The sequence below is a fragment of the Triticum urartu genome, chromosome 5A (assembly GCF_056163025.1).
Source record: "Triticum urartu cultivar PI428250 chromosome 5A, HENAU_Tu73, whole genome shotgun sequence".
Taxonomy (NCBI): domain Eukaryota; kingdom Viridiplantae; phylum Streptophyta; class Magnoliopsida; order Poales; family Poaceae; genus Triticum; species Triticum urartu.
Window position 1 is genome coordinate 649367371 of NC_141877.1, and position 11769 is coordinate 649379139.

Here is an 11769-nt window from a genome sequence, read left to right on the forward strand (position 1 = left end):
GGTTCAGGCCAACCGTCATTCGCGCTACAAAATAAAAAGGAAGAAAAATTGGTTTAACATCATATAATTGAATCAGATTAATCAATGAGAGGGGTCTAATGGTTCAAGCTTTCAACTCTAGGCCTTGTTTGGGACCAACTTTTAGTGTTGATAAAAACTAGAGCACGACGCGCGCTTTGCCGTGCCTATTCTTCGGTCGTGGGTTAAGTCCCTTATGTTTATTTTATACGCGGTCTATTTTGTTTGGTTGGCTCACCGTGTGTAAGTCATTTAATTGTGCTATATAGCAGTGGCAATCATGTTCAAACATTTTTATAAAAGTATCTGTCTAGTGGAAATTAATGAACAATTTTTGTGTGAGCTTCGTTCTACGCCCGAGCTTAATTTCTTGCTCAATGGTTATTACATATTACAAAATTGGAAGAACAGAATGGTAAATCTATAATCATAATTACACTCTGGTTGGATGCAAGAGGCCAAATTGCTAACTTCCTTCATGTTTCCCATTGACTCCTTGCTTCCAATGTAAGCACGCACGGCCTTGTCAGTGGTGTAGTACGTGCTGCAGAAGCAGCGTCCCTCGTCATAGAACTCCATGCCGAAGTTGTTGGATGGCTTCACCCGCACGCGGAAGAACCTCGTTTTTCTCTTCGGGATCTTCGGCGGCGGCGCGACGGTCGAATCTGGGCAGCTGCGGTGGAGTGGGAGCTCGGGCCGGGGCGGGGGCTTGGTGGCGGGCGTCGTGGGGTGGGGGCTTGGGGCGAAGGCTAGGTGGCAGGCGGCGGCGGATTGGGGCTCGGGGGGTGGGCTTCGCAGTGGTGAATCAGGCGGCGGCGGAGAATCGAGCGGCGGCGGCGGCGTTAGTGAATCGGGCAGCAGAGGGGGGGTAGGGCTCGGGGCGGGGGCTTCAAGGCGGGCGACGGTGGATTGGGAGCTCGGGGTGGGCGCTTGGCGGGGGCAAATCAGACGACGTTGGTGGAGAATCGGGCGAGGCGGTGGCGAATCAGGCCCGATTCGAGGCGGGCGGCGGCGGTGGAGTCGCGGAACCGGCGGCGGGGGTGGTTGGCGGCCAGATCTAGCATAGGGCGACGACGGCATGGTGCGGTGGCTGGGCGGGCGGTGGCGGTGGAGTCGCGGAACCGACAACGGGGATGGTTGGCGGCTGGATCTAGCGCAGGGCGACGGCGGCATGGTGCGGTGGCTGGGCGGGCGACGACGGCATATCAGCGGGTGGCAAGAGAAAGAAGACGTACGGTGGGGAAAAATGAACAAGGGCCGGCGTGGAGATGCAAATTTGCATCTCCAGATGTTATATTTTACATCACTTGGGCCAGGTGATGTAAACTTTTAATATCTATATCATCTGTTGGTGGTGGCTTTTTAAACCTCGAAGATGCAAAAGTTAGTTCTTTTTTTTTGCATAGTACGCATGCATAACATTTTGGTCTGGTGAGGCATCCCTCCTGGCCGGTTTATAAATTGGCTCATAAGCATGAGATAATATGTTCTTTTTCTGTTTAATTAAGCATTAATTGTAGCATTAAGCGTTGCTTGCGGTAAATTGAGTTGTTAATTATTGACTGTGCAGCATATGGTATAGTGGCAAGGGGCATTACAAGGCTACACGTCGTGCCGTCAGTGTCAAGCGGACAAAAAGGAGATACACATTGACAAACGGGGCTAAAAATGCCCTACACAACCCCAAGCCACCAGAGGCTAGGAGATCATGGAAGCTTAGTAACTAGACTAGATAGATATCAGAGGGAATTTTCAAATTGTTGAATTAGCACTCAAATTTCAGATATTGTTCCTTCATTTCCTTGGAGCATTCAAAGCAACATTACTCTCCATTGGTCCCTACTCTACTTTAAGGTGCATCAGTAAGGCCTTCGGGCTACTATATAGTCTCTACTGTTGGCTTCTACTCCCTCCGTAAAGAAATATAAGAGTGCTTAGATCACTACTTTTGTGATCTAAATGCTCTTATACATCTATACAGAGGGAGTAGCTAAGAATCCATAGATTGGAGCCCAAATGAGGAAAAGTGATCATCATCATGTCAACTATGTGGGCCCTTTTTCATGTCCAAACAAGATATCCCTAAGTAATGTTGGGATGTTCTCAAAAAATGTAATGTTGGGATGGTAAGGAGGTGAAAATTTGTAAACACTGTGGATGTTGTTGGAACACAAAAACCATGTACAACTACATGTAAATCAGGCATCAAAAAGAGCTTACACAAACCTGAACATTACACTATGACAAAAAAAGATTGGGCATACCGTTCTTCATCGAAACGTCTCACGACTTCTTGAATTTTTTCCCTCGGTAGGTACGGGGTTTCTTCATCATGGAAGAAATTCATACCAACAAAATTCCCTCGAGCATCAATAAGAGGCCCTCCAATTCCGGCCTGGACAAAGAAAAACATGAGTGACCAGAAAAAGGGGGTGCAAAAAAATATGATCTTTTGGGTTTCATCTCCATAAGAGTGGCTGAGTTTTTACGTTGGCTCGCCAAGCCTATCACATACCAAAAAAATATGATATGTGTAATTAATTATAGATTAAGTTAAATATATTCATTGATGAGTTGATCATATTTCTAACACAAATAATTATTTTCCCTCATGTGAAACATGTGTTGGCAAAATATACATATACCTTGGTGATTTTACAAGTGGAAATCCTAAGCTCTTCACAAGCAAGTTTGCCTTTTCTGTCAATTAACACCCCTCTTGAGGCCATTAGTTTCCGATGTTTAATGAGACGCCCTACAGCTAAAACCTCCATATTAGGGGTGAAAGAAATATGCCTCCTCAATCCCACTGCGGTAGAACCGCAGGAACCCATGATCTCTACAACCGCAACATTATAGCATAGATCATAATGTCTCAATGTCCCCGTGACTTGTTCTGTATTATTAAGGTACACTTCAATCTGCAATGATAAGGTTATAAACTGGTTCATAATCAGACAAACAAAAGGCACAAACAATGATATGCACTACCAGTGCCAACCTGCAAGTTATCATCAATCTTGTTTTCATCGCCAGAAATTTTAACCAAACTTGCTGAAGTAAGAATTCTCACGGGATTACAGTCTATAATTAGGCCTGTGCAAGCAAAACACTTTGCCTTTCCTGCACACATCATAATTTGGTCTTTAATAATCGGTGAAATAAGAGAAATAGAAGAGAGAATATCGCAACACAATCACCATTGAATGAAGCAAGTGAGACAACACATCCAGCCATAGTATTTGCAACATCTTCACTGAGTGTGCTCCAGATATTGTCCACGAATTCCTCTTCAAAAGAGTTAATCTCATACATACCATCTGTTTAAAGAAACATGGCATGTCAGTTGGCACTCCTCAAATAAAGCGGTTGCAGCATTAAAGGCATACCCAAAAAAATTAACAGCAGCAGCTCGCCACCACATAACATAGCAGGTGGGCGGGCTGCGGCCTCGGCGGCGCACCACAGCCGCTGCAGGGCGGCTCGGGGCTACCCCTCGGGGTCCCGGCATGGATGTGGGCTGCCACAGCGTGGTGGTGGCTCATGGCGGTGGTTTGGGTCGTTTCACGGCGGCGGACGGTCATCTCCGGCGTCGGCCCGTCGGGAAGCGGCCTGTTTTGGCCTTCGATTCCTCTCCTCGGCGTTCGGATGCTACCTTCGGCAAAGGGCTGGCTCTCTCCCAGCTGCGGTCCATCGCCTGTCTCGCGCCCGGTGCTGCGGGACTGATCTCCTCTCGCGCCCGGCAGCAGGACTGAGCTCGTCTCGCGCCCGGCAGCAGGACCGAGCTCGTCTCGCGCCCGGCAGCAGGACCGAGCTCGTCTCGCGCCCGGCAGCAGGACCGATCTCGTCTCGCGCCCGGCAGCAGGACCGAGGCCGTCTCACGCCCGGTGCAGCAGGACAGGACGATGGAGGCCAGTTTCGGCCGGCCTCTTAGGTCTCGGCGCTGGGGGTCGCCCAGGGGTGCGAAAGACGAGGCCTTTCCACTCGTCTCTTTGGTTGGAGTAGCGGCTGGTCTCGGGTGAGGTGGTGTCAAGGTCTTGGATGCCAGGGCGGCGGCCCTGGTGGTGGGAGCGCGGTGCTCGTGAGCGGAGCCCGTAGCTTGGTGCTGTCGGGTGACCATGGCCGTGTGGGCGGCATGGTTGCCGGGGTGTGGCGTCCGGTGGTGGTGATTATCGGCCGGGGTGAAAACCTGCTCTATCTTCGGACGGACCGGCGGCGGCGAATCGTTCCCTTCTTGAAGGCGTCGTCGCGGCTTTCATTGCCCGTCGTGTTGCTCCAGGGGAAACCCTGACCCTCGTATCGGGCGGTGGCGGCGCTCCGGTGTCGTTCCCTTCCTGAAGGCGCCGCCTTGGAGCACACGGTTCGCCGTATGCGGCTTCACCTCTTGGCGGTGGCGTGTTCACGGCCGAGATCTCCGGTTGCTCTTGTAGTGGTTGGGGTGGTGTTGCTGCGCTCAGCATCTTTGTATCCTGCCTTAGGTGTGTGTGTTGTGTTGGCGTGCGTTTGTACCGGGTTTGTTGATGATCTTTGCTTTATATATAAAGCGGGGCGAAAGCCTTTTTCGGTAACATAGCAGGTGGGGGACAACCATCACGTATTAAAGGTTCACTATAATCGTTGCATGAAATATGTACAACAAGGTGAGTCAATTAGCAAATGTATCTTATCACTAAGATGCAGGGCGCGCCTAGCGCAATGGTTGAGTCTTCCCACTTGTGGCCTGGAGGGTGAACCAGCCTCCCCAATCCTACCTTGTGTGGGAGCTTTCAGCACTTGATACGCCTTTTTTATATCGTATCGCTAAGATGTTGAAGTATACCACAAAAAGAAATAACTAACCTTTCAGCATGCCAGCATTTTGTGCCTTGGTTGTGATTGCCTCTTTTATACCAGCAACCACTTGACTACTTTCAACCCTACACGTTGTTCAAAAACATATCATGACTAATCCACTGAAAGACGAGAAGTCAAAAGAATATTAACAAATTGATTTATCAAACAGGGGCCAGAAAGGAGGAAGTAGGTTACAGTCTTGTATATAATTCACAACAAAACAGAATTGAGCAAACAACACAGCAATCTCCAGGGATGTCATGAATGTAAGTTCTAGTATCGATACTATATTTTTAAAGTTTAAACCAAAGTTTGATTACACTTTTAATTAGCAAAATTTATTAGCTCAGTTTAGTCTCCAAAGCAGGGCGGCATGCCAGGTGCTAATGGCACAAACGTCCAGGTTCACAAAATGCAAAGCAACTATGAGAACAGCAGAAAAAAGATGGAAATGTACCAAAGAAAACCCTACTGGGTAAACCTAAAATACAGTTTAGCATCCAAAACAGAAGATTCAAATCAGACAGGAATGTAGGGTAGCACAATGGGAGGACAAGCTAGCATGGTAAAGCCAAACAGAGAAGCCACAGCTTGTAAATACTGCAAGTCTAGAAATACCAACCTAACTGTCGTAAGGTACCCCAGGCATTCAAGAATTTTGTTCACTGGTGTGAACATAGTCTTTTGGCCACTTTGGAGGTTCATTCCAACAAAGTTCCCATCAAAATCAATAAGGGGGCACCCAATCCAAGCCTAACATAAAAATACAGTTTTACTAAAAATCAGTCGTCTGTTTTCATATTGGCTTCAGGTCGAATTTTCAATCGTTGGATTTAGTTCTGAGATCTACGCTGGTGCGGTGTCCTTTTCGGGCCCGCTTTGTCTTAGTGGGTCTCAGTGGATCGGTTCGGGTTATTTTCGCACCCGCTTTGTTTTTTCAGGGTCGCGTGGAGGATCTGGTCTCTCCTCATCCATGGCGACGACGGCGAGCTCGAGGCGACGGCCGCGAGGTCCTGGCGACGGCGGCGCAGGTAAATCTTCAGATATTATCTTCACTAGCATATCTCCTCCCTTTCTTCTGTCCATTTGTTGCCCCTCTCCTCCAGCATGCCCTTCCCTACCATGGCGCCTTCTCTCTCTCCCTCCCTCCCCTCTCATGGTGCCCCTCTCTCCTTTCCCATGGCACCCCTCCCCCTCCCTTCTTCATGTGGCGCCTCATTACTCTCTATTCTTGTGTCTATGAGTCTGTCCTCTCTCTTCTTGAACCCTAAAACACAAGCAGATCTCAAATCCTAATTCTCTGTGTTTTTGTATAGGTTAATTCGGGTTCAGTTTTGCAAATCTGCAACAATCAAGTCCTAATCCCTTTCCGCTGTTTCAGGTTGATTGGAATTCAGTTTTCAAGTCTTTGCAGCGGTCAATTAAAAAGAAGGTAACAGCAATGCTTTTGTGATGTGACACTTTGTGATGATTTTGTTGTGTCAAGATGGAACTAAAATGCTACCATATGCTCAATTTTATTTAATGTGAAAGTCGTGCTAGCTTGTAAAGATAGTATACTACATATACTAGTTACTAGGTGTTTGTTTTGATTCATGGTGTCCATGAATGCTGTAGTCTTGTGTTACATTCTGCACATATGAAAAACTGCAGCAATTTGGTACAAGCAGTACCCTGAATCACATACTCTGAGGTGTTCCATCTTATTTTATTGTCTCTATATCTTTCTCTCTTTTTTTTTGTCGCGTAAGTCCCTGTTTCTCGATCATTAAGCTTGTACAGGGAGTATGCATATAAGTTTTTGTTGCTTCCCTTGACCATTATTTTTCTTCAAAAGTCAGAAGGTTTCATTGCAACTTTATATAGCTTAAGTTGTAGTCTATGCAACCCCATCTTTTTCTTTTCGTCTCTAGTGTTTTGTTAAACATATACATCCCCCCCCCCAACCAATTCATACGGGGATTTTTTTTCTACGAATGTATTGATACTTATGCAAAAGTTGTAGTTCCTTTTTTTTCTATGAGTAGTCTCAACCAGATTGCTTGAGGTGGCCAAGTTTCCCCTTGGTTCCTAATCAGTTGAGCTCTGGCCCATTCTCATATGCTAATCTTTTCTAGGAAGATCGCTAGTGTTGCACGAGCACGGAATCGTAGATGTCATTATACACTATTGTAAGGTGTTGGCCAGCTGGCTAGAGACGTGTGTGGTCATGACCTAGTGGTTTTTGTTCATTTTCTTCACTATAGTGTCTTTTGTCCATTTCTTCCTAAGTCTCCTGTTTTGGTCTCTTATATTGTTATCTAGCATTTTCTCTATATATTAATTCTAAGATGAACAACTGACTTCTTACTATTCTTCTTGCAAATCAGTTTGTAGTGTCCTACTTAAGTGTCTACCTTTTAAAATTCAAGCTCAGAACTTAAAATTGGCTATCCTTTTGGTAACTATTCACTCTTTTTTCTTTAGTTTTCATTTTTTGTATATAAATAGGAGTGTCCTACTTAAGTGGCTCCAGATAGGCATGGCTGTTACCGAATCCTCATTCTCATCCTTCTTCAGTCTCGCCCCCTCTATTTTTTCAATCTGGACTTTGTTTGTCATTCTGTAGGCTTGCTATTTCATTTTTTTTTCATTTATCTGTTTACTTGTCATTCTTCATTTATCCGCCTTGTTCTTCTCCATCTTGTCATTTATACAGGATGGAAAGTCTTCACTTAATTTTCCTTGCCATTCATCATTTCCACTTCTTCATTTTTTGCAGTATTCTGTCTCTTTTTTTGGTCTCAGTTAGCATAGCTTTTTCAGCTAAAAATGATAGTAGATTAGTCTCTCATTTGTCCCACTTATTTTAGTACTCTTCAGTCTCCATGTCGTCTTTTCTTATTTATCAGTCCTTAGTTATCTTCATTCCTTAGTCTTCTTGGTATTCTTCTCAGTCTTATTATTCTTAGTTATTTTTATGAGTTCTTCTTTCTATCAGTCCTCTATTTCCATCAGTTATCTGCTTCGGATTCAGTAATCAAGTTCTTCAAGTCATATTCAGTGTGCGTTCCTCAGTATGATTTTTTCTTTCTATCAGTCATCTGTTTCAGATTCAGTACTCAAGGTCTTCAAGTCATATTCACTTATTCAGTGTGTATTCTTGAGTACGATTTCAGTGTAGTGTTGCTTGTTGTTATGATTTCTTTTCGGATTCAGTAATCAAGTTAGGTTTGTTATACTATGCTACTCAAGTGTCAGTCTTCAGTGTTAGGTTTTGTAGGTTTATCAGTCTTGGGACCTCTCTTGTTGCACACCACCTACCAGTACCCCACCATATCAGTATCTTAAGTGTCAGTTTTTCTAATGTTACGCGTCTGTCAGTTTAGTGTCCGAACCCGTAGGTTCTTAATTCATTCTGCGGTGTGTATCACTTTTCTACCGATGTGATTTTTTTTAAAACCTCACTCTGTGGGCCGCTCTTTTTTGACAGATGCCATGCTCATTCTCACTACTGCTACGAAGACTCTAACAAAGATGTCTCGAATCAGTCCCTCTTTGCATCTCTATCAAATAACATGAAAACATCACATTCATTTTTTGTTCATATTCTTAAGTGTTCATTTTTCATTATTTTTGTTCGTCGGTCTGTAAGCTTGCCTTCTTAGTCTTATATTAGTTTATTTTAATAGTATCAGTCTTCATTTTATCATATTTAATTATCATTTGCATCTTTCTTCAGTCCTATCTCTCATGGGTCTTGTCTTTTAGTAGATGATTATTTCTGTTGTGAATCTTATGTTCCTGTAAGTGCTAAATTTTTTCAGTTTCTGCACTGGTTTTTTGTTAGATTATTTTCAATTTTTAGTCGTCAGTATACCTAAGTATCAGTCTCAGTTCTCTTCAGCTTTATGTTAAGTGGTTATTATTTCGCCAGTGTTTGTTCAGTATCTTAAGTGTCTCATTGTAGTTCTCTTTAGTTATTTGGTCAGTGTTTGTTCTTGTCTATCAGTTTTATGTTCAGTCATTATTAGTGTACTTTCCATTCAGCTTATTATTTTCAATTTATTTTGTTGTTCTTGTATTTTCAGCATTCATTTTGAAATGGTTAGACTTGATATGTGTTTATAATTCCTGTAGCTTAAATTAGTTATCTGGTGAGTTTTTATTCTTAATTTTTCAGTCATCTTTTTGCTAACAAATATATTTTTTTCTGCCACATGTGTAACAGTAACAGGGATGGTGTGCCCAATCTGCAAGTCCGACTGAGCTAGCCATCACTCATCGGGTTTAAATTTTGGTGTTTGATTGTCTGAAGACATTGAAAGCTCAGTGGTAACATAATTTTGAATATGCTTAATTTATCAGTATAGTCTAGTTCCCTGTCATGGTCAGTTATTAATTTATCACTACAGTCTACTTCTCTGTTATGGTCAATTTTTCATTCATCACGCATTTATAGGAGGCTATGATGTGGATATTACCATACCTCCCTGTATGTTTTGTGATAGCATAATAGTTGTCCTGTTCAGTTAAACATTTCATTTCTTCTTTAGTTCGTGTATGATTTCATTTTTTTTCTTTTCAGATATAAACTTAGTCCTTTTAGCTGATAGAATTATAGCAACTTTAGCTTTTTCTTAGATTTCTTTTTTCTAATTTTCGGTCATTACTTTTGTTGCATTCATTTTCCTTTTTAGTCTATCAATTTTTAGAGTTTAGCTATTTGTCAGTCTCATCTGCAAACGTCTCATGCCCCAACAAGCATGAGGATAGCCTATCTTTTGTTCTTCCTTTTCCATTTTTTTTGCTTTTTCCTGCAGTTTATCCCATGCCACTGAACGGTCGAATTCAATTGCGCCACTGGCGGCATGCTTTTTGAGGAATTTGAGGGGCGCAAATTCATCACCGAGATCAGGAAAGAACACAGGAGGACCTGCATCTGTGGCGTTGGGTGGGAGGACTTCATCACGTTGAACAATCTCAGTGAGGGAGTTTTGCTCCATTTTGTACTCGATGGACCAGTGCCAAAATTGCTGATTTGCATGGTTGCGCCACCTCCCAACCAGGCTGATCTAGCGCTTGAGGCTGATGTGTTCACGGAAGACATGAAGAAGAAGGCAAGAGAGAGTGCAAAGCTGTATGAAACTCTACTATATTGACCAACGGATACATGGGTTGCCATTTGTGCATCTTTTTTTTTCATTTTCAGTGTGACTATTCAATCTTCAGTTTTATGGTCTCCAGTATATTCTTGTTGTGGTCAGTTTTGAACTATAGAAGAAAGTTCAAGGGACATATAGCTAAGCGAGACTCTGGTTTGCATCCAGCATCATGTTTACTTGGCTCCTATTTTGTTACTTTTTTTAAGCTATACTGTCACTCCCATTTAGTCCATGTCCACACAAAATGTCAAGGTATGAATCAGTAGCGGGTTTGCAAGTGACCCGTTAGGGAGAGGCGCCAACATGTGTTTGAAGGTAGACGAGGGGGAGGGAGAATACGACCTGAAACTGAAATGAAAACAATCGTTTTTTTGGCTCTACAGTCTGGACTGAAACTACTACAAAGACACGTGTAAAGAACTGTGTGGACAAGAAAAACGACCTAAACCAAATGGGAAAACAGATGACTGAAAATTAGACACTCCCTAAAAATAAAGTGACAATGAAAAATTTGCACAGGAAAAATGGGATCGATAGTATCTCAACTGATAATCCAGTGGGTATATGATAGATTTAAGCTATATACATCTAATTATTTCCAGCATGCAGAGAACTAAGAAAAACAGCACCTCACCATGTTCATTTCATATGTGGAGAGCATAAGCTCATAGACTCCATCGCTTGCATTGCCAATTACTGTCCCATTTGTGCACTTTAACATGCCTGAGTCGAAACAACACCCCACAGCTACTAACTTACTATTGGGCTCAAATTGCATGCCATGGCTACGACTGAGATGTGCTTCCTGAAAACCACGTGCGCGCCTGATGTTCACAACAGCAAGATTATACTTGAAATCACAATGGTGTAACAAGCCAATGACAACTCGATTACTGGGAAGACGCACTTTAATCTGCATCGATAAACCAAGAATAGGTGAACAGGATGATAGTATATTCATAGGCAAGGAAAAGTAGAGAGAAGTTGGCAGCACCAACCGTCAAGTTATCAGTGATCTCAGAATCTGAAGACCCAACTATATTAGCTGAAGTCAGAATACTTGTGGCATCAGTACATAAATTCTCAATAAATATTCCTGTGCATTCAAATAGCACTGTACTCCCTACAGATTATAATAGTTTCGACATTGATTACTGAAATACAGATATGGAAAATAATGGGCATGTAACAATATAATTACCAACGAATGAAGCAAGGGAGACAACACTCTCTGAGAGTTCCGACTCAATCTGTTTGGTGAGTTCACTCGAGGAACTTGAGGATTTAAGCAAGTTACCAAATCCATCTTCAAAGGTAGTAATATCTGGATGGATGGGTCCTAGTTAATTAAGAAAACATGGTACTGGTAAGCAATTGTGAGTGCTACAGCAGTTTTGCCGTGTAAAAATATTTGCAGGGAAATAAAAGGATGAAGAATCAGTGACTAACGTTGCGTAAGTACTGTTTTGCTAGCACTTTTCTTTTCATTAAGGCATCCTATGTCGTTGCTTCTTCGCTTGCGCTTGGTTTTCTGCATCTTCCCAACCCTGGGGTCAATGAAACAATCCAAATGCCCTTTTGAACAAGCAGAATATGGTTGTAAAAACTGTTATACTAGACACTAGCAGGTATCTGAAAATACAAGTAATTTTACAACAAAATCCCAAATGTGATGAATCGATATACTATGATGGAAGCTGTGTACAGAAAAAGAAACCCGGTGACATCAAACGCCTCAACTAACCTGAACAGAAAATGCAAAACTAGCTGAGAT

At 43.1% G+C, this 11769-nt stretch overlaps 1 protein-coding gene across 1 annotated transcript; it reads right to left on the reverse strand.

The window, feature by feature from the left end:
* Nucleotides 1-2361: 2361 nt before the first annotated feature.
* LOC147973767 (uncharacterized) lies at nt 2362-11532 on the reverse strand. Its single transcript, XM_087522240.1, has 10 exons — nt 11445-11532; nt 11197-11334; nt 10994-11118; nt 10630-10908; nt 5474-5604; nt 4858-4934; nt 3219-3338; nt 3020-3141; nt 2695-2939; nt 2362-2413 (listed from the first exon to the last, which is right to left on the reverse strand). The coding sequence occupies exons 1-10, from the start codon at nt 11530-11532 to the stop codon at nt 2362-2364; spliced, it is 1377 nt and encodes a 458-aa protein (XP_087378366.1).
* Nucleotides 11533-11769: the final 237 nt, after the last annotated feature.

Bases quoted from the DNA above. Each gene is read 5' to 3' on its own strand.
- LOC147973767 (XM_087522240.1), bottom strand. From the start codon at position 11,532: ATGCAGAAAACCAAGCGCAAGCGAAGAAGCAACGACATAGGATGCCTT. The intron at 5,605-10,629 runs GTGAGGTGCTGT...TTTTTATGTTAG, and splicing joins CCACATATGAAATGAACATG to GCTTGGATTGGGTGCCCCCT. The intron at 4,935-5,473 runs GTTGGTATTTCT...AACAACGTGTAG, and splicing joins GGGTACCTTACGACAGTTAG to GGTTGAAAGTAGTCAAGTGG.